Source organism: Stegastes partitus, unplaced genomic scaffold (genome assembly GCF_000690725.1).
Source record: "Stegastes partitus isolate 25-593 unplaced genomic scaffold, Stegastes_partitus-1.0.2 Scaffold355, whole genome shotgun sequence".
Classification (NCBI taxonomy): domain Eukaryota; kingdom Metazoa; phylum Chordata; class Actinopteri; family Pomacentridae; genus Stegastes; species Stegastes partitus.
The window spans coordinates 266272-288837 of NW_007578086.1; the positions used below are offsets into that span (position 1 = coordinate 266272).

Consider the following 22566-nt stretch of genomic DNA (forward strand, 5'->3'; position numbering starts at 1 on the left):
GACCACTGAAATGGGATGTAGGATTAGTATGGCAAGCTGATAAGCTGCCATTAGGTAATAATAACCATATGGACAACAACAAGATCTAAGCTTTGTGCATAGTACTTTGACTGTAAAATCAGGTTTTACAAGATCAAAGGAGGAGATGCATACCAGCTTATGAGAAGTATATTGAAGTAAAATTAGGTAAAATGTTTGTTTTTTTTTTTTTAAATAGCCCACGTCCACCATGCCCTGAACAGAAATGGCTGCAGCTTTATGGGCTAATCTGTTGTTTTAATCTGATGTTGATCCCCTCAGTGATCTCTGACCAACTTAGGTATGTGGGCGGACTAAGGAGCATTGTGATGGGCATCAGCTCGCAAGTAGGTCAGAGGCGGTCAGATAGTGCTTCTGCCAAACAGGAACAGTGTCAGCAAGCTCATGTTAGATTTCACAGGAGTGCATGCCAATTAAAGAGGATCACATTACAAGGGAGGGTCACATTCTTAAAGTTACAGAGAGCTTGAATGACTGCGCACACTTACTGCGCTCATTCAAGAACACAGACACATAGTCACATCTCTTATCACACCATACGAAGGTCATAGCTTCTTTCAACAGCAAAAAAAAAAAAACAACGGTCAAACTGTCCATCTTACAAAGTCACCTGGACTTCTGTGCATTGTGGGCTGAGATTAGTTCAGTGCAGCTCCTTAAATTCCCTATTTATTAATCTATAATAAAAATGTGTTTTGAAGTGATTAATGTGTTATTGTGTGAAGTTTCATATTTGTGGACAGCTAAACCAAATCAGGGACATTTTTCTCTTAAATACAATACATGAAAAGCAACGCAATACAAAAGGTGTAAAGTTAAAGATTAAATGAGGTAATACTGAATACGACAGATTAAACAGTATAAAAATCACAATGCAGTTGAAAAGCAAGATGTCCCATTTTTAATTTGATAAAAGGCAGAACAATACAGAAAATACAATTTAACTAGTGTTAAGAACTTGAAAATGTCCTTTTAGGACAGAATATGACAGAAAATGACATGCTAGGCAGACGAGACAGATTCTCCACTGTGCAGACACTGGATGTCTGTGATGGGTAGTTATTTTTGCTTAATCAAAAGAATTTAAATCTGTATCACACCCTGTAACTCAAGACAGACCGTGGGAGAGAGGTAACAGTAACAGTAAAAGCATGGTCCAGCTTCATAATAATCTTATCTGTAATTCCTGACTGTGTGTTAGAGATGTCTTCCTAAAGAAAGCCTCTGTCTGCTAACATCCTTCCTCACAATCACAAGGGGCCCACTGGACTAAAACAAAACAAGAACACTTTTTCCTACTGCTGATTCCCTCACAAATTATATAGGTCTCCCTTGGGTTTTTTTTCCAACAAGGTCAATATTGATTTAACATTCCCATGTGAGCAACGCTGAATAACGTTTTTCACGTCCATCTCTTACTACACTGAGACATTTTTCAGGAGCCTGGATAGGATGAGGGATGGAAACAAATCCATGACGATTTGTTTTATGCACCCTTAGGTCTCTTCCTGAAGAGAACAGGATGGTTTCATGTTATATGTGTTCATACATGTGTTGATATCTTTTAGAAGTGCTGCTTGTGACAGATCTTTTCACAAGTTAAACACCTGGAATAATTTCAGAAATTACTAATAAGGACATATGAATAGGTCACAAATGAAAGGAAAAACTTGAACCCTTGACCCTTAAGCCTGTTTTAAACATACGATACGTAAATTTGATGCTTCATCAATCTGTTAAAGTGCCAGCATTCTGTCATCCTGACAAAGGTCACTTTTCTATTCTTGTTTTCCGTGGCTTCATTCAGACATGCCCACCACAGTGACAGAGAAAGATGTACACAATATGTGTCATTCACAGGAGATTAGTAAGAACATCAAGTGAAGTATAATACATAATAAGGCAACAACAAACAAAAGACTAAATCTAAAAGTAGCTTATCAAAATGTTCAAATAACTAACAGTCACGTTTATTTAGGATTTCCTAAACACTGAAAGTTTGAACTTATGATGATCATCTAACGACTACTTTACCAACAGCAAAAGAAGAGTATGACTTGCTGTTAGATCCTGATAAATCCTTTCTCCATGAAGGGAATAATTTATATTTATAACGAAGCAAAATACAGAACAGCTGTGGGTAAATGTGACCAACTCTCTTTCTGAAGACGCTCATATGGATCCTGCTGCTGCCTGATGCTACGGGTATTTAATAAGCTCAGAGGACAGCTTTGAAATTATAGACGAAAAGGTGTTTTGTGATTGCGGCTCATGTCTTTTGCTGTCGGTGATGTTTCAGGACCAGTATCAGTGCTGACATATTGAAAAAGTCTTTCCCAAATCACATTATACAGCTCAAAGTACCGTTGCTTGTGCGTGTCTATCTGTTAATGTGCCTGGGTGCAGATTAGACCTGTGCCATGTTAAAAGTAAGTAAGCAACTAGTACATTTTTGGCCCATTGTGTTAGACAGCACTCTCCACTGCCATCATCAAAACACTGAAACCGGTTGTCATGCCCTCCACCTCCACCTCTGCTTAGTGGCAGCCTTTCCTTGCCCTTTCCTTCTTTTCTCTTTCTCTTCATGTGGGCGTGAGTGAGGTGTGTACGCTGGTATGTGTATTTAACCTGCCCATTGGATAATCACATGAATGAGGACACCTGCAGCAGGGAGTGGCTCATCATTCAATCACGTTCAAAGATGGGCTCAAACCACCGCTCGATGCAGGACCGTTGAACAAACTCCAGTTAGTCAACTCAGGCCACTATTCTGCTCCAGTTTATTCCCTTGCTCTTGCTAGCCTGATTCTCCTTTGTCTAGTTCTCTGTGTCGCTCCCTGCCTGTACCTCCTGCTGAAAGCCACGGCTCACTCCACAACCTGTCTGGACCTGGTTTATCTTTGATTACCTCCACGGATCCACACCTGGCACCCTCACCTGCTTGAGAAGCCATTCTTGCCTCGCTACACACCTCCCCCGCCCACATTCCCCCGACCGCTCTCCCAGTTCAGACTGACCTTAGTGGTTAGAGTAGAGTAGTATTACATTCATCTGCTTGTTCTTGTTTATTGATTCTTGTTGGATCATCAGTAATTCTGCATTTTAGTTTCCTAGTTAGAGAGAGAGAGTTTAGATAACCCTTAAGACCTTAATAAGAAAGTTTGTTGGTTTTTCCTTTAATTTGTCACTATTCTGCCTACTTCTAAATGAAAGCTCCTCTGGCAGCACTGCGAGCCTCCTTCTGTTTGCATGACAAGTTTTCTCAAGCAAACTCAACAGAAAGAGACAAAGACAGGAAGTATAACTGTTTCCTTTTTTCACACCAAAGACTCCATGAACACATGAAGAACTGAATCTCAATTATATTTTCAGCTACACTTCAGTTTGAATTGAGTGATAGCTGATTTTTCTTTTTCATAATCATAAGGATTTTGGAAGCACGTTTTTATAGATTTATTTATTTATTTTTGTTTGGACTTTTTTAGCCTGAATTGTAGCTTTAAGTGGAGAGAGAGAGAGAGAGAGAGAGAGAGAGAGAGAGAGAGGAAATATGGGGAGAAGAGCGGGGGAAGGATCTGCAGTAAATGGTCATGGGCTGGACACGAACACTGCCTGAATTTGATATTAGGTGTTAGCAGCAAGTCTGGACAAACAACCATGCAAGCAATTTTGGTAAGTGGCATTCATTGGGCTGTCACCCCCAGATTGTGGACCTCATTTCTTATCACATTCAAGTCACTTTTGAAAGATAAAAATGGGTAAGGGATGCAAAGTAACTGATTTTTGTCAATAACTGAAGTGCTGGTATTTTCCAACAATTTTCTCACCACCTGACTGCAGACATTCAGTTTCTCCTGCAATGGAACTAACATTCTCATGCTCACTCTTATTGTGCTGGCCCACAGACAGGGGCAGACATAAATACAACAATTTTCAAATGTACACATTCACTAGGAAATAACAGACGAATAAGACAACAACTTCAACTCACATGTAAACATGCCATATTTATTTTTATGTATTTTTGTGCAAAACTAAGCTTTTAGCCAGACGGATGTTTTCTGGGTGTCAATGTTAATTGTAAGGTTGTGTGTTTACCACTTTGATCAAAGAATCAAAAGAAAAAATGAAAACACCAGTTCTCCAGCTCCCAAAGACTTCAAGCAAGTGGCATCTGTTGGCACGGTGATGGTTTCTGTGTTTTGGGACAGTGAGGGATTGCTCACAATTGATTTTTTTGCTCAAACCATTAAGGGGTCAAACCATTAATGGGGCCTACTAAGCATCAGAATTGCAATAACTTACGGAAGCAAGCAAAGAAAAAAATGAGAGGAAAGCTTTGAGTGGTGTGCTGTTGCTCCAAGTCAACGTGCCTGTCCACAATACATTACAGATATCTTAAGCTCATTTCCTGCCTCTTAGATCATCATCAGAACTGCTCCTCTCATCCCCCATTCACACCTAAAAAAAAAAAAAAAAAAGGCAACCGTCTGTCTTTTTGTGTATTTTTTTAGATTCATGTTTTTGGTTGTACATGCCACTACTACATGTCATTACATTTGTGTATTCTACCTTCCATAGTAATACTTCTCTGCAGGTATTTCTTGCTAAAAGTTTCATGTTTCTGACATGCAGTCTTCACCAACTTGCCCATTGTCTATTATAATTTAGTTCATTTTTTTGTTGTTTCTCACTGCTCATTTGTCTCTCTTTGCTTTACCTACACTCCAGCTGTTCGAGGCAACTAGCCAGCCTCCCTGAGCCTGGTTATGCTAGAGGTTTCTCTGGTTAAAGCAAGTTTTTTCTCTCCACAGTCTCCAAGAACCTGCTCAAAGGGAATTCTTGGGTTTCTCTATATAATATTGTCAGTTCCTTGACTTGAACGTTTAAAGATCCCTATGACAACTTCATAATTTTTACTTCTTTAATACATCTAAATTTGAATTGTAAATCTTCAATTGTCAAGCACTTGGGGTCCACAATGTGCTGTACACATAAAGATGACTTTATGTTTTGGAGGAACGTCAACAAGCTGAACTGCAGTATGTGAATATTGATTTTGAGTACACACATTTCTAGTTTAAATATCCATCCATCCATTATCTATACATTGCTTAATCCTCACTAGGGTCACAGGGGGGCTGGAGCCTATCCCAGCCAACTCAGGGCGAAGGCAGGGGACACCCTGGACAGGTACTTAGAGACAGACAACCAGGCACACTCACATTCACACCTACGGACAATTTAGAATCACCAGTTAACCTCAACATGTTTTTGGACTGTGTGGGAGGAAGCCGGAGAACCCATAGAGAACCCACACTGCATGGGGAGAAACTCCACGCAGAAAGATTCCAGTGCCCCCACCGGGACGCAAACCAGCAACCTTCTTGTTGCAAGGCAACAGTGCTACCAACTGCGCCACCCTGCAGCCCAGTTTAAATATCTAACTGGCTAAATGTAAAAATGGGCTGCATTCAGACACATTTGACCCCTTCATGAAAAATGCAGCCCTCTCTATCAAATGGATTCACAAAGTAACAGTGCAACGTTGTCCAGCATAAAAAATTAGACATTTACATTTACAAATACAGCACAATGTCATAAGGCACATTGGGCTGTTTTGGGGCTTAATCCTCACTAACCTGTCTGAAAAAGTAAAGAAACTTAAATAGTTAAAAGAAAAGAAAATTTTGTCATATCCATTTCATAAAAACAAATTCTCAGAAGCCAAAAAAAAGGTAACAGTTCCTATGGCCTGATGCTAATACAGTGAATAAAAAGAAAAGTAATGTACACTGAGAACAGTGTACAAAGGATGCTGTATGGAAAAACAGCTTTGAGCAACTGCTTGATGATTAAAACAGTTTCTGCAGAGCAATGTTGCTTTGATCACTTGTACGAGCAAAGACACTGCCGAGCTGCTTTCCCAATACTGGCACTACCTTTAAGCTCATTGTTGTATGAAGGTCAAGTTACACAATCATTAGATATTGCAACAGTTGTCTTACCCTCTTGTCAACACACTTAAACACACAGAAGTGAATGATATGGGATGATACATATCATGAGTAGTTTGAACCTGCAACACATGGCACTCACTGCAAGCTCGAAGCTAGTAAGAAAACCTAAAAAAAAAAAATATCATGAGAGGTTTTTTCGACATCTCTGACCTCCCCAGCTGTCCATTTGACCATCTGGGATAAAACTCAGACAGAGCAGATAATTGACTGCAGGCTCCCATTAACACCTATGGCCAAATACTCAGCATCCGTCACATCTAATTTCACCCGATCTTCATTTAGCACAGTAGCTCTCAAGCAGTAGTCATTAATGTTCAAAGCTCTGCAGGTTTTCTTTCCAAATAAACAGTTCAGAGTTCGATTCACTGGTACATTTGCAAGAAGAATTATATGCGTTCACGCTTTGGGTGTAAAACCCAATTTCAGGCTCTATCTCACTCTCTTGTGCTGCCCAAACAAATCTCAGGGCAAAGCAAGCTACAAAGCCAGTCCTGGATGACAAGTACTAAAAAAGTTATAGGTTTCCTCCACATGAAATACGCTTTACATTTCCTCGACATTTCAACACCATCACGGATCCAAAACCTAACAGAAAGTGCAAAATCTGCAGCTTATATGGGTTTAGTTGACAGAAAAGCACACAGAGAGTTCTGCCTCTATTACACACAGGTCCAGATAAGTACAGTCACTTTGTTTTTTTTTGGAACACAAGAGATATCAGTCCTCAGGATATCCGACAGATCAATTTAAACTGTAAAACTTTTTTATTTATTCTTTTTTTTTTTTTTTTTTTAAATCTTACTTATCTTAGGCAAAAGCATTGTTTCTCTGGAGAATCCCTCTTTATATACACATAGTTTCTGTCCTGACAAGTTAATCATTACATGGAGTTTTGCTGCTTTCTAGTTTTAAAACGCTGCGTTTGAAACAGACATGTCACATATGACTCCACCTGTGGCAAACCTCAAGTCCTGGACATATGTTTCACGCCTGTGCAGCATCCCACATCTCACACTGTATGTCAGGAAAAAACCAAACCATAAAGCATAGATCCAGCATAGATCCAGGTAAGGGTATAAAACCATGGGCAGTCCTGTCAAACTCCGTAACCAAGCAAGTAGGTGCTTGGTCAGGGAGGAGTCCAAAGACAAAATGGTCACTCTAAGAGCTTTAGAAGTCCTCTGCAGTGATGACAGAACCTGCTAAAAGGACAACTATCTGTAGCACTTTCTTTAACTCTGTTTGAAAGGGGGACCTTTGTACAGTGGACCAATCATAGTTGGAAGCGGGTGCAACTATAAACACCTCTGATTTTCAATCAGATAGCCACCTCCTTATTACCTCTGAACAATGTGAAGTGAGGGGGTTTCTATTGCCATCTGACCATCTGTCAGTTGCACTCACTTTATAAATCCTTCTGACACAAAGAAAAATTTCATGACTTTAAAAAGATATTTGTGTCAACCCCATGAAGGCACAGTCTTCCTTGTAGTTTAGCTTGTTTTTGGTCTCCACCAAATCCTGAAAAATCATCTGTCTATTTAGCTGCTCAAAGTTTTACCATGTTCTAGGACGGCTTCTTGTATTTGCACACTGTTTAAAGGTGTTGAGTCGCTGTTGTGCAGATCTTATGTCTTGGAGTCCACTACAAATTTTTTTTTCAACAATATGTCACACAAGTACTGCAGAAGTATCTTCTGTACCTTTGTCAGTATGCTGTAACCTGAGACTTTGCCCCTTCCTCCTCTTTATGGTTTCTCTTCATTAGTGGACTGACTGAGGAAGCTCTCTCAGTAGAGTGTCACCTCAAACTTCTCTATCAACCAGAAAGGGTATTGTCTTTCCATCAGGCTAGAGGAGTGTGAGAGGAGGGCAGGAAACATGACCTGCAGCTATTGTTAGGCTGATGTTGCCCCGTCACTCACAGCCAAGATGGAATGGGGGGGTGGAGTCACTGACCTTGCGTATCAGAGGCTCTGAACTGCTACCACCACTGGAATTTCCCAACTTCTGCTATGCCAGACAGCTGCTTCTACTGGACTGAGGACACTGAACACTTGACTATCTGTTTCTGATATTGGAGGCAGCTCTCACACCACAGCAGCAAAATCATCACCGACAGGTGTTGTGTTCTGCAATGTCAGATAACTGCAATAGTAGAAAATCACAAAGTGTGTGTGTGTGCATGCGTGTGTATGTGTGTGTATGTGGTGAATCACTGCATCGAAGAAAGTGTCAGGGCACGGGTGTGTTTTTCTATGGAGTCGATTATAGTGTTTTCCTTGTTCATTTATTAGTGGTGGCCTACGACAGTATTTCATTTATAAACATCAGTCATGGCTAACCAGCTAGCCCCAGACAGTGGAGCCGGAGTCCACACTCACTGAGGAGGCAGGCCGGTGACATCTAGAACTGCCAGTACAGTTACCTCCAGTTCCCATGAGGCCTAGACAGCATGCAGTGACTTTATAAGAAAATGGGGTGAAGCTCAATATACACAAAAAAAAATGTGCATATAGAAAGAGATACAAATACAAATAAATCTGCAAAATCTCTGTGGGGTACTCAATGCAAAACATGCAAGAGGTTATACATTGGCTGACATCAAGATGGCAAAAAACACAACAAATTCTGCTTTCTAGTTTCTTTTAGTGACTCTATATCATCACTTTGCTTTCTTTCTGTCACTCTCTGGTCTGAATCTGTTTTTCTTTCTTGTCATGATCATTTTTTCTCTCAGATTAATTTAATTCTTTACACAGTGTCCCTCAGTCCACTGCTAGAGGCTTATGCCAAGCTGTAGTGCAAAGCATTATGAAAATAAAGTCCTCAATGAGCAGGATTAACAGAGAGGTTAATTAACTTATGTTACACCTGATCTTGTGACCTGCTGGACTGAACAGATCAGCCTGGACAGGTCGAGATTACCATCAATCTGGAGCAACAGCAGAAACATTGAAACCAGGAGGCTAAACTGCAAACACATGTCTGTTTCACTATCTGGCATGTGAGTATATGGGAGAGCACTGATACAGAGAGGCCTTAAATAGGAATGTAATGCATTGCATCATTCGCATGCGCAAACACACCTGCACAAACCCATTAACCTATGACAGGAAGCACAACAGATTGAATTGGTGTGTATATCTTTTTGTGTCCCTCAGCTACCATCCTTCGTTGTATTTGCATACACCCTCCATCCCAAAAATACTGTATTGGTTCACGTTTCAGTCCTTCCTGGGTTTCAAATGAACTTTCCAAACTTTACCTCCAACATGTCTTGTCCACCCAGGACCAAAGCAGATACCAGTGTTTTTCTTGGTTATGAAATGCTCTCTATGCTATTCTGCAGAGGTTGCTGGGATGCAAGGATCACAAGAGAAGTAGAGTGACAGGAGATAGTAAACTGTTGTAGTTTGGGTTGGGAGTGAAGGGACGAACCATGAACCCATGACCTCAGTTCATTTTACTCAGTTGAAGCACTGTACAGAGGCAATGTTAAACAACAAATTCCAACAACTCAAACAACAAATTCTTCATGAAACTAACTTCAAACTTAACAATACAGCCGCCAACTTTAAAGCAGATTGACTATACAGTTGTCAAGACATAGACTCCTTCATTCATTGGTGAAATTTGTGACAAAGTAATGAAGTTTGTTATGTAGATCTTGTCTAGAAGTGAGACAACTTGTCAAGCTGAGACTTGACTTTGACAACTGAGATAAATTTATTGTTTTGCTGGGCCATTTATAAGTTAACCAAGTTGTCTTTTGGATCATGCTATTATCTTATCAGCTTTTTTTTTTCAAATACAAATCAGTGCAGACAAAATAGTAGCATTTATAGATCAAGTCGTGTCAGAGCTATCACAATTAATAGCTTCAAAGTCAAGATCCAAACTATAGCTGCAAGAACTTTTTTTTAGCAAAAAAAAAGTTTACACACACTTTGAAAAGACTATGTTCATCATGCCAGTCTTGAGTTTCCAGTGATTCCACAATTTTGCAATTCTGATTGAGCAGATGGTTTCATCCAAAGCGACGTACATCTGAGAGCAGATACAACGCGAGCAAGGATCTAGTCAGGAGAAAACAACCTGGCTAAGTGCCATAGAACAAGTTCAAGTGTGATAGGACTTTGGTGCTTTAGTCTTTTCTTAAAGTTTGAGAGGGATTCTGCAGATGGAACAGAGTTTGGTAACTCATTCCACCACCAAGGAACCACAGAGGAGAAGAGTCTAGCTATCAACTTAAGGCCTATTGTGGTGGTTGTATCGTAGCGTAATGAGAGAGTTCATCACCAAAATTACTGGATGTATATTTTTGACTCAGCAGATTTTGTCATATTTCCAGAAGATCGATAGTAAATATATGAAAAACCAAAATGCATGACTTTTGTTTGTAACAAAGATGTTTTTGTTTTAATCATTTCATTTTAGAAAAATAAAAGAGTTGTAGGAGTCACTGAAAACTCAAGACTGACATTGTATATGTGGTCTTTACAAGTGTATGTAAACTTCATGCCAACATTTTATGATTATATTGCTATATGTTTAATTCTAAGAAAAACACTTGCAATTATTTGCATATCATACATATCTAAATGTATCCTATTTCCTAACTGCACTTCACATAAAATGAACATGGAATCAGTACAGAATTAAGATATTATAGGAGTTCCCTTGTGCTTCCCAGACCTACATTTTTTGACATCAGTGTAAATAACTAGTTGGAAATTGGTCAGTTTTATGAGGGCCAAGTAATATAGGTTTATTTTAGTAAAAGAAACGAAGAAAAGGAAATACATATATATACTTAGAAGAAAGCAAAGGAGGATAGCTGGTAGAGAAATTTAATAGTATTTAACTTTAGCCCTTTTCTGTTGTGATTAGTGTCTTTTCTTTTTTTTGCTGCTGTATCACAATAATTTCCCAGGCCTGGGATAAATAAAGTATTTTTCTATTCTATTCTATTCAGGCTATGATGAGTTACAAATACAAGTGTAAAAAGACAAAACTGAAGGCACTGAATGGGAAATTAGAGAAAAAGGTTGTTCAGCCTTGTACTATGGATACACTGACAAGTAAGCACCTCAAATAGCTCATTATACAGGAACCGATTCAGCGATTCCTCCTCTGCATGCTAGAAAGACCTTGACACACAAACACAGACTTTATGGCAGCAATCCAATCTGCTAGCTTGGCGTTTGTCTATCAATGAATACTCAATCTTGTTAGCACATAGCAGCAACCCAAGTGGCACATGCAAATCTCCAGCCATTGACTGTACAGCTTTTGATTACATGCATTGGGCCAAAAATGCTGAGTAGGTCATTATAGTGAATGCAAATGAGGCTGAAGGTCACATATATTGAAGAATAAGTAAATTTTCTACTCTGGATTTGTTATCTGTTACCTCCAACGACAGGGACAGATGTGTGTTTGTGCTGTTATGGTTTTTATATTCAGTCTTTCTGAAAAAGTACAACACTAACAATAACAATTCTGTATATTAATGTGTCAGAATAACTAAAATCAAACATGCAATCAAAAAATCTTGTTACTTTGAAAATAGTTAAGATTAATGTAAGGTATTGATGATTTGTGGGTAAATCATGCGAAACTCAATTGGGATGGGCTAGAATGATGGTAAGTGAGCCCTGTAGTAATAAAATAAGTCTGCTCAGAATTGTTCATACTATATGCAGAGCTAATTTTAGAGGTGTCACGATTGCAAGCAAATCCAATAAAGAGCTTGAGCCTTGAGCCATTGACTCTAATCCTGATGGTCTGGAGTAAGCAATGAGTGTTTGTAGCAAATAAATAGGGACTGCTAAAACACCCCAGCAGTAAAATTTATGCAAATATTCCAAGAAAAAAAAACTGCCTCAAATTCATTCCTGAACATACCAATACACTTACATGCCAGATCCCAGACGACATGGCATCGCAGTATGGTGGGAGAAGAGACCAAGAGTTAAAGTCAGGATCATGTCATCTTTGAGCCATGAGCTTCCTTTGTGTCAAGTCGATAGTGTATCACAATATTGATGTTGAAGAAGATTTAGTTTTAATCACATTACAAATGTTACCAAGTCATCACTACAAAATATCGCAGCCCCACTTCAATGTTCATGTATATTTATTTTCATGATTTATTTTTTGAGACATCAATCTCTAAATTCTGTCTTTTGGAGCCTCTCAGTTCCCTGTAACTTGTGTTTTGAAGCACCATGCCATTATACTGCATTACAACATTGTTTCTAGAAATGACATGATAGACAATAATCTAAAAGTTCAGGCATACACATGCATTCAAAAGTTAACACATCATCACAGCAATTCTGGGGGCCTCCCCAACAATGGTGAAATGAAAAAATGCGAGTCAGAGATGCAGTGCTGACGCAATGTTTGCCTAATATTAAGATCTCGTAAACAGAGAGGGGCTTTTGCAAGCAGTTGCAGAAATTCCAGGCCGCTGCGATTAAAAAGTAACACCCACTTTGAGGATGGGGAGGGTGTTTGAACAAGCCGACCCTGCCTCCAGTTTAATGAAAAGAGAGGAGCCATTTGCAGTAAAAACAAATATGTCTCAATGGCACGTTGTGCCAGGCCCATGTTTCACTGCATGCAGACTCCCAGGTCCCTTCCTGCAGTGATACAGAGTGAAAACAAGAGACCCAGTCCCAACACACTGTTGTCCTCGCTCTATAAAGGAACTGACATGGGGATGTGTCTGTGAGTTCTTGCATTAACATGAATTAAGATGTTTCCTCCTAAAGACCATTTAAATGCTGTTGAGAACTGAACAGGAGATCATTTGTTTGTTAAAATTTTTGAACATACTGTATAGCAAGTGTAAAATCAAACTTTTTACCTGAATGACCATTTTAATTTCTCTCAGAGCGAGCCAAGAAACCACCCTTTGAACATTTGTATCAGAGCAGACAGCTCAAATACTCAGTTGCTACTGATTACTGATAATCTTGATAATGAAAGTATTAGTCAAGCAGCTAACAGCCTCAGATTTTCTCTATGTTCCATAAAACTCTAAACTAATTACTTTGGGTTTTGCTGTTAATCAGATAAAATAAACAATATTCACTTAAGTTCTACTAGAACATATAACTGACCATTGAGCTTAAAATTAAAGTAATCTATCCCAGGAAAGTGATGAAAGAATATCCAACCATTTATGAAAAAATGCCAACACTGGAAGAAATACAAATACCAAATGCTTAAAATTCTAATTGTGCACTGTCTATATATTTACAACCTTTAAACACCCCAGTGGTCCAGTCATTAAAACGACAGGAACCCCCGGCTTGTCTTCCGGAATTTTTGTTGCCTCTTTCTGCCATTTCTTGTCAGTTCTCTATTGTCTCTAATTAAGGTCTAAAAATACTATACTAATGCTTTAATAATACAATTTAAGGCCTTCAAATCAAATAAGCAAGTGACTAATTCAGCATATTTTCTTGAATGAGGAACTGTATGAATCTATGTTTAAACTGCCCAGGCTGAAGTTTTGAAAACAATTATCGTTTGTACCAGTTATGGTTCATCTTTTGGGGCCTGACTAGTTAATGCCTTACAGACACTGATGCCAACTAGGTTGACCACACAACACACCTACACACCACACACACTTCAAACTACTCTTTGCCCTCTCACGTCTGTTTCCCCTTCAAAGCCCCCCCACTCCCTCTTGTCCATGTGGCAGTCTACCAGGCAGCTGTAATGGCACACAGTGAAAGAATCCCAGGATACCATTAAAGCATTTCCAGTGACAGAGCATGTTTTAAAGTGAGTTACAGCTGTTGTGGAGCCAAAGTTCATGGTGGAGGGCCGGGGCTTTACGCACTCCTCCTATTGACTGTACTGCCTGATCCAAAAATAAATAAAGAAAAAAAGTGTAGCATTGCCATATGGAGCATTAAGTAATACATTTCACAATAGCTTCATGAGATTGGACTGACAGAATGTTGACACAGGAGTAGCCGAGCGGCAGCATGTGTCTCCTTCAAAAGGGGTTTCCCTGCTAGGTTTTATGGTCACACTAAAGTGGGTTGTGCAGTAGCAGGGGGGTCACATTGGAGGACTGATTGTTTTTCAAGATGGACCCTTTGAATTTTTATTTTTTTTAAAAATGTTTTTAGCCTTTTATACTGGTGAGGGATTGCACGACTCTCGCAATTTTCAAATGTGTGTTAAGCAAATCAAACCAGGAAATGAATGTGTGCATGTGTTATAAAAATGTAATATTGTACAGTCATGAATCAATATTTATAACTGCTTCAATTCCTCTATCAGCCTGGCTTTAATTAGGAATGATAGAATTTAAGAACGGAATAAAAAGTCATGAAAGTGATCCTATGTTGTGTTCCAGTTAGTGCTGATCTGAAAAAAATGCCACACTGCCAAAAATATCCGAGCCAGTCTTAACCTGCAGCCAGTTATTAGCTTCTTAAAATCCAGTTTTAGTGAAATATTTAATAAATCTGCCGTGTTGGTAGGAACTTTCCAAAACCCAGTCGTCATTATCAAATAAGACAGGATACACATTCAGCTGCAGGTACATCGTGCATTTCTAAAAACCCTAATGTATCTTTTCCTCTTTGCTGATTGCCTTAAAAGGTATACCACATGATGTGTGAAGATGGATAGTTTTGCAATGTAGTAGATTTGAGCTGCAGGGGGAGGGGAGTGAAATCATACACCAGTACAGATGGAGCTCCCTCCTCCACTTTTCTATAGTTTTTGGAAAAACAAGCTGAAAGAGGTACAATCCACAAAAAGGAGTGGCTCCCCAAACACAAATGCATATGCGGCTCATCAAATTACATTATTCACTCAGGAAACAAGACTGATCCATGGAGGCCCCGCAACCCACAGGATCCACTACTAATATCCTGGTGCCAGACACCCCAGTGTTCATGATCTGATGGGTCAGAGCAAGTACAAGCAAGCAGTACAAGAGGGATTTACAGTATTAGTCAGACAGTTTAAATGTTGTGGTTGATGGTTGTATAGTCTGTCTCTGATGTTATAACAAAGGCACCAGAGAAAACTACAAAAATCAGTTCAGGACTTAATCATTCAATTCTAGACAAAGTCTAACACGTTACATTGTAAAAATATAACATTGCCAATGAACTAAACCAGATATAAAAAAAAACAAACATCTAAAATGGTACAAACTTTCTAAAAAATGTTATCCAAATCCCCAAAATGCGCTAAACACTGGGATACATACAAGTGAAAACTCAAAGGTTAAAAGATATGCACTTCACAAAATGCAGCACGTAACAAAGCATGAGCTAAAGTTGAAAACATGTACAATAAGAGATGTGTTTTAGAAAATTATTTCTTCAGCCATTAGTGGAGATTGGCATAGAAAAAAACAGATTTTTCATTAGAAGGGTCATTAAAAGTTCCTTGTGTCACAGGATCCCCTCAGAAGTCTGTGGACTGACGAGTCAGAGCTGTTTTGGCAGCACCAAGGGAACCTACACAATGTTAGGCAAAGGATTGTAATGTAGTGCTTGATCAATGCATGGTCAGCAAGAAGCAGACAAAGGCTGCAAATGATATATTTAAAAAAAAAAAAAAAACAATAATCAATGACAAAAGATATGGAAAAATGTATCTATTTACATGTTATTTTGTTTTCCTTTGTTAGTTATTCACGTGGGTTTAACACAAAGTTCATAGAAACCAGCACTGAGTACTAGTGCTTATGTAAATGCCTACAGGCTTGAATGTCCATGCAAACACGCTTGTAAACAATGTGTGTGCATGTCAGAATGAAAGCACAGCCAAGTGTGCAACAGCATGGGTTTCTGTTTTGTAATAGCTTGGCACTGAGCCAACTCCTAGATGCACAAACACACACACACACACACACACACACACACACATGCTGCCTGATAGGGAGATCCCAGCACTTTTGGGTGCGAGCCAGACTGGGATACCACCAGATCCAGTTTCCTACATTTTCTGAGCCACTGCCAAAACTGCACGCCACAGCCCCTCTCTCTGCCTCAGCTCTTTTTGTCAACTTTCTGTGCAACTTTTTCCATCTTTGCCAGGAGTTTCTTTTATGTTTTACAGTCTCATCTCTTTCTCTCTCTCATCTCTCATCTCATTCTGCTTCACAGTGCCTCGTTTCATGTCATTAGAGGCTAAAATAAGTTTGACCAGCTGCCTGTCACCACTCTTTGCACTGAAGATTTGGGTCATGGTAACACTTTGACATGCTATTCAAGACAGCAAGTATAATGTAAAATAAAAACAAAAGCAATGCAAATAAGTTCATATTTTTATAACAGTAAAAAATATGACTGTTTACCAGCACTGAGTCTCTTGTTGTTTTTAGAAGTCTGAAGAGATGATTTAGGAGCTACTCTAAACACTGACTGCTCCATTTTGGTTAAGATCAGATTAAAACGTCCCCGCCTCTTTGGGGTCGTTTTATATTTAGCCCACATCTTGTTCCTATTTCCAAAGATGCATTTACTGCCCTCAAATGTGGTTTTGTTTTGCAGCTTTGAGCATGCTTACTACGCTGGCTCCACTCTGTCTGCCTAGCAGCCATAAGCATCTTTTTATTGTCCCATGACCATTACACTGAATGACTACATACAAATGACCCCCACAATACGGCACATCCTGAGGAATCTCTGAAGTGTAGACGCTGCTTTTACATGGAGTAGACATGTACAGCGAAAGGAAATTTGTCTCAATAAAAATAAGAGTTTTCAGCAAAAAGTGAACATTTTATAATGAGTGTGTATCTAAAATCAATAACAGGACAAGAGGAACACTTAAATAATGTTCTGTGGCATTAAATGTATATTTCCCAATGCCACATTACTGATAATAAGAAAAATCTGTAAATAGGCAATGAATGAATCATAGATGCAACGAGAAAACAGAGAAGTGGATGATGAGCGTTCTCTCCACAGCGTCATCTCACCATCCTCTACACGTAATTGGCCCTATATTGAAGCTATTGGTTTCACCCCCGATTTAAATTGCATTTCCATGCACTGGGTTGCTTTAATGTACAGCACTAATGCAGTCACTAATGTACACATCACATTTATGGAAGTCAGAAAATGATCCATCATAAATAAAAGATGACATGGAGCATCCACAATCGCTCAGAGTATAGATCTGTCTGCTGCATGCTGGAAATAAATTCAGACATCTGTATATCAATCAAATAACTTACTGTTATTAACCAGTCGCCAAGAAAACAAAAGAGCTGCTTAGTAGAAAGGCCTTCATTAGTTTGTACAGGCAAACATATGTCTATGACAGGCATTACAGACAAGGAACCTTGTATTTACTCAAATAATGGTTGACAAATTATTTACAAATGCATTCTGGATCAATGATAATCCATTATTATTATTAGTAGTAGTAGTATTAGTATTAATGATAATAATATGGACACATTATTCTTATTCTTGTTCTTATTCTTATTCTTATTCTTATTATGAGGACTTATTATCAGCAGGTTATAAAAAATCCCTTCAGCTAAATGCACCACATTACCACATACCTTCTGAAACAGGACTTAAACAGAAATTAATTTATTAATAACCTACTGATCATTTAATAATGAATCACCAGAATTTAGTCCTATTTCATTAGCAGATTAAAAGCCTTAAAACTAAATCAAAGTATTTAACAAAATGTAATCTTATTAATTGTTGCAAAATAAATGTACGTTGTAGTTGCTAACAATGCATTTATAAATGTTTGCAACCCATCAAAAAATGCCTGATAAGTTGTAAATAAATGTGTTTAGATCCAGATTCTGTGCAGCTCTCTTCTGGAAACTGAACGACTGGATTGTCCAGTCAAGGGATAATGTTACAACATGCAACTTACAGGTTATTATAGCTGATCATAATTATCAAAGCTATCAATTGCAAATTAATAACCCTAATTGACAGCCTGTTAAAACCGTATTTATACCAAATTGCCGTCCCAATCCAGTAGAAACTTGGTTGACTGTCAGCATTCTGCATGTGCTGTGTGTCCTCTGACACAAACCTACATGAGAGCATCTTATGTGGACAGACCATTACTGAACGGGCACTCTTCAGAAAGTGTTCTAAATTCATATCCAGTCATGTTCTCATTGTGTGATGGTGTCAAGGAACAAAAACAGTGAGCAAAAAGTCGAAGACCGGTGTACAATTTAAACAAACTATAATTGAACAATTGTTTGGCTGATTTAAATGAAGGAATTCCCGGAAATTATTCTGAGCGCCTGAGTCCAAAGGCAGCTTTAGATTGTTGGGTTTTCTGCTTAAAATCCCTGAGCTCAGTACCTCAGTGTGTTCAGCGCTGTGAGCTATTATGTTGTAAATTGCGCTGTATGAATAAATGTGAAATTGAAATTGAAATAGCAGTTTAAAGTCAAAGTGTTGACAGAACTGAATGAAGCCCGGAGAGCCGGTTCGGGTCGCTGCTGCCTCACCTGTTTGAACTGCTCCTCGTACGTCCACTCGTGGTGCTGGGACTGGGACTGGGACTGGTGCTGGGACTGGGTCTGGGACTGGGGCTGTGCCGCCGGAGACTCTGCGCGGCGGGCCGGAGCGAAGGCCGCCGGGACTTTGGCCAAGAGATGCACCGCGGCGCTCTTCGGAGACAGACAAGCTCCCTGGAGCGAAGAGTGCCGGTACTGGAAGTGGTTTAACCCGACATCACCCCCTTCTTCCTCCTCCTCTTCATCCATGATATCCTGCTCTTCCATGTCATCTCCCTCCTCGCCCCGCTCCGTAAAGTCGCTGCCCGGTTTGCAGCTCCCGTCCTCCACGGATCTGCGGACGTCCAAGTGTGGAAGTGTCACCCCGGGGGACGAGCTGCCTACTCCGGCAGCCAGGGCGCCGCGCATCGCCGCCTGGTAGTGGCGGAAAGCCAGAGCTTGTTGATGAATCTGGGACTCCACCATGGAGCGCAGGTCCTTCTCCTTCTCCGCCTGGCGGAGCTTCTCCTCCAGGGCCAGCCGCGCCGCCTGTTGCCGCTGCAGGTTTTCCATGACCGCCTCCAGCTTCATGCCGCCGCTGGCCGGCTGGTGGGACTGAGCGCCGGGGAACGGGCTGTGGGAGGAGGCGGAGGCAGCCTGGAGGGGAAGGCTGCTGGCGGACGAGAAGGAGCCTTGCTGCGAGGAAGGTGGTCGTGTAATGATTATTAGCGGCACTCTCTAAGATTAAAACACTTGTTCTAATTAGCCTCATGCTACCAGACTGTGAAGTGGAGCCGAATATAAACCTGTGACATATTTCACCATGGTGGAAAACTTGCACCGAGTGGCTGAACAATGTAAAACTGTGCAAAGTTTACAAGAGTGTAGAATTATTCATTACGTGCATTTGGAAAAGAAGAGAGACTGGACAGCAGAGCAGCTGTGTAATAATCCGGGCTGAGAGAAATAAAGACGGGACGCTTACCAAAGCAGATTTGGTTGCTATACTGGAGTTATCAACCATGCTTCTGTCCGGCAGATACGCACAAATGTTCTGAACCAGGTCACAGGAGTCTTCTCTCAGTCCAGACTAACGGCCCGCATTCAACATCCAGATACTTCGGTGTGGATAGCTGGCTGAATAATTACTGGAAATGTGTTTGGTGTTGAATGCTGGAGCCCGAGCTGCTTTTGGCAACAAGTGGCAACTGTGAGAATGACCTCCGGAGGCAGAGATCAGCCCTCCTGCTCCATCTGCCAACAACACGTCAATACCGAGGAGTAGTCAGGTACACCCAGGACTGCTCAGCACACCTCACTCCCACCAGCGTCACATTCATTCATTCATTCATTCATTCATTCATTCATTCATTCATTCAGCCAAATAATTTGAACTAGTTCCGTTTTGTTTGGAATAGTTTCCATTAACTGTGGTGATCAAACATTTAAAACTCCATTTCCTTTTGTATCTTCTAAAGCTTACCAGACAAGACTATTTAAAAACTGACCTGCTTCTGTTTTTATTGTGGTATGATGATAACAAAAAAAAGTAAACTTTTCTCTACATAATACTCAACATAAAGGTTTTTGTGTCTAATTCTACAAAATCAAGGTATTTATCACACTGATGCCAAAAACCCATGTAAAACTTCAATGTTGTCCAGACATAGTGATTTTCAGTGATGACCTGATACACCCAGATAGACAAAACGAGACGTGTCTCTGTGTAACACACTGTCAAAAATTTGCTAATGCTTGATAAATGTATATTTTTATTTTAGACCACCCTACTGTGACCTCTCACCTGCAGTGTACTGCTGTGTCCAGTGTCTTGACCTGAGAGATCACAAAAACACCACCGTTTAAGATACATTACATGTATGGCGCAAAAAAGGACACCCTTTTTGCACTGACTGACAGAAGACACTTTTGCTGTTCAGATTCTCAACTCTGAGATTAGACTTTCTACAGCCACCTGTGTACCCTAAAACATGTACTACAGTGCTAGTCCACCTGCCCTGTTCATTACACTGAAAGCCAGAAATCAACATACATTAAGAAAATGCATTGTATTTGGCAAATCTAGTGTGTTTCTATGATCCATAATGGAATCCAAATGCAAACTGCTTTAATTGATCTCAAAATCAGCAAAAACACGCAATATAAAAGTTCAACTTTTTTTTTTTTTTTTAACCAAAATGCTGTCTCAAGTGAAGAACTGTTATACTGTATGTCATGGGCTGTACTGCAGTGCAAACATAATTCTGGTGAAACCTGTAATTGCCTGCTGTTTACCACACTGATCCTGCAATTAAGGCTTTGTGTGATGTAGTGTATATCATTTGACTGAAGCAAATCAATTATCATCTGCATGGTCAGCACTGGTTTGGTGATTTATGCTAAAAAAAAAAAAAAGAAGAAGAAGAAGAAAAAAAAGAAGAAATTGTAGAAATGAAAGAAATGTCACCTAAAAGTAAGTGTTTTGTTTTTTCTGTCTGGTTTGAAAGAAAAACTATCTCAGATAAATGTTGCTTATTTTGGGAATCTGTTAGTAGCTAACCAAACCATGTGCATTGCATGTTTTTATAAAAGCAACAGACTCATTTCTTCATCTTTGTGAGTGATGACCACTGATAAGAATACATTGCAGAACTTTACTAAGTTGAATAAAATGAGGTGAATAAAATGTGGCTTTGCATTTGAGGTTGTGTCTGTTTAATTTTTAATTCAGAATTTGAGTATGAGTCTAAAACAGTTTTCTGTCTCAATATATTGGTGCTTTACAATAAAGGTAAAGTGTAATAAGAGATACTGAGTTCTAGTTTATTATTTTCTTTCTTTTTCGTCGGGTTTAGGTTGACGTGTGATCTTTTATATGATGATTGTTGATTGTTTTTATTCATGTTAGTTTTAAATTCCTAAACAGGTCGTATGGTGAAAAACATTTGAGTGGCTTCCTTGTGTAACTGTCTGCCAGTATTCTGGGATAGGGTTCACAGAACAGATGTACTGCTTCTGCACTGAAACAACACACAGAGCGGTTCTGTGCTGGTTTTAGGTATTGGACTGATCCTGCCACAGAGAGCTGATCTTAAACATGTAGCTTCAAGTTGTCATCCAGATGTTCAGCCAGTCTCTGTGTCTAGCGTATTATCTTTTTACAGTTACAATTATTTATTACAGAAATTTCAAGACAGGCAACTTAAAATAATTAATTTCTATGACAAATTATGCTAATATCCATTAAAAATCAAAAATGTCTTTCTGGATTTATAAAGTACTGTTTTGTCTTATCGTCTTCTGTAGTGAACTGGTGCAGTGCCTGAGGGTCAACCTGGAGAGGGATGTTGACTGAGCCAAGCAGCAGTGTTTTGCACTAGATACATTTCACTGGAAAAGACTGGACTTACAGATACAGGACATCAGGGATCCCCACAGGTTTTCTCCACGTTGAAGAATAATCCAGTTTCCTGTTAATTCTTTGGTATAACTTTTGATGTTATCAGTTTGTATCAGTCACATGTGGTTCGAGGGCTGAGCAAAAGAACGAGGCATAATATTAAAACTGCATTTAGTCAGCTGCTGAGGAAGAACTATGTTGTGCTTATGATCACTCCCTGAATTGGCTTCAAACATAACATATTTTTAAAAATGTGGGCATGCACAATCGCTGCTGAGGCAGCCTCATTTTTATTTGTTTAACAGGATTCTAATTGAGTATTTGACTTGCAGCCCTGCTTCACTGTAAAGTGCGCTGTGGAACAGCTCTACCTAGTGGATGTTCAGAGGACAAGGCACCAAGCAGCTGAAGGTTCCTGAGCAAGTCGGCACACAGACATCAAGCAGAGACTCATTTTCTAAGCAAAAAACAAATAAATAAATAAATGATGGTTAAATGCACCACCAACAGACCATCAAAAATTCCAAGTAGCACTTCTCGTGAATGAATTTATGTGGAGGTCAACAATGATCAATGATACTCGCCAGTATCTTGAAAATGGAAACACTTCCCCTTTTGTAACT

General features: G+C 39.5%; 1 protein-coding gene across 1 annotated transcript in view; it reads right to left on the reverse strand.

Annotated features, from left to right (window-relative positions):
* The window catches only part of arid3c (AT rich interactive domain 3C (BRIGHT-like)), an 82681-nt gene extending 63114 nt beyond the window's left edge, over positions 1-19567 (reverse strand). Inside the window, exons 1-2 of the mRNA XM_008284345.1 lie at positions 19529-19567; positions 18556-19239 (exon numbers count right to left, since the gene is read on the reverse strand). Coding sequence (XP_008282567.1) covers positions 18556-19239; positions 19529-19567 — 723 coding nt within the window. The remainder of the gene's footprint in view (positions 1-18555; positions 19240-19528) is intronic.
* Positions 19568-22566: the final 2999 nt, after the last annotated feature.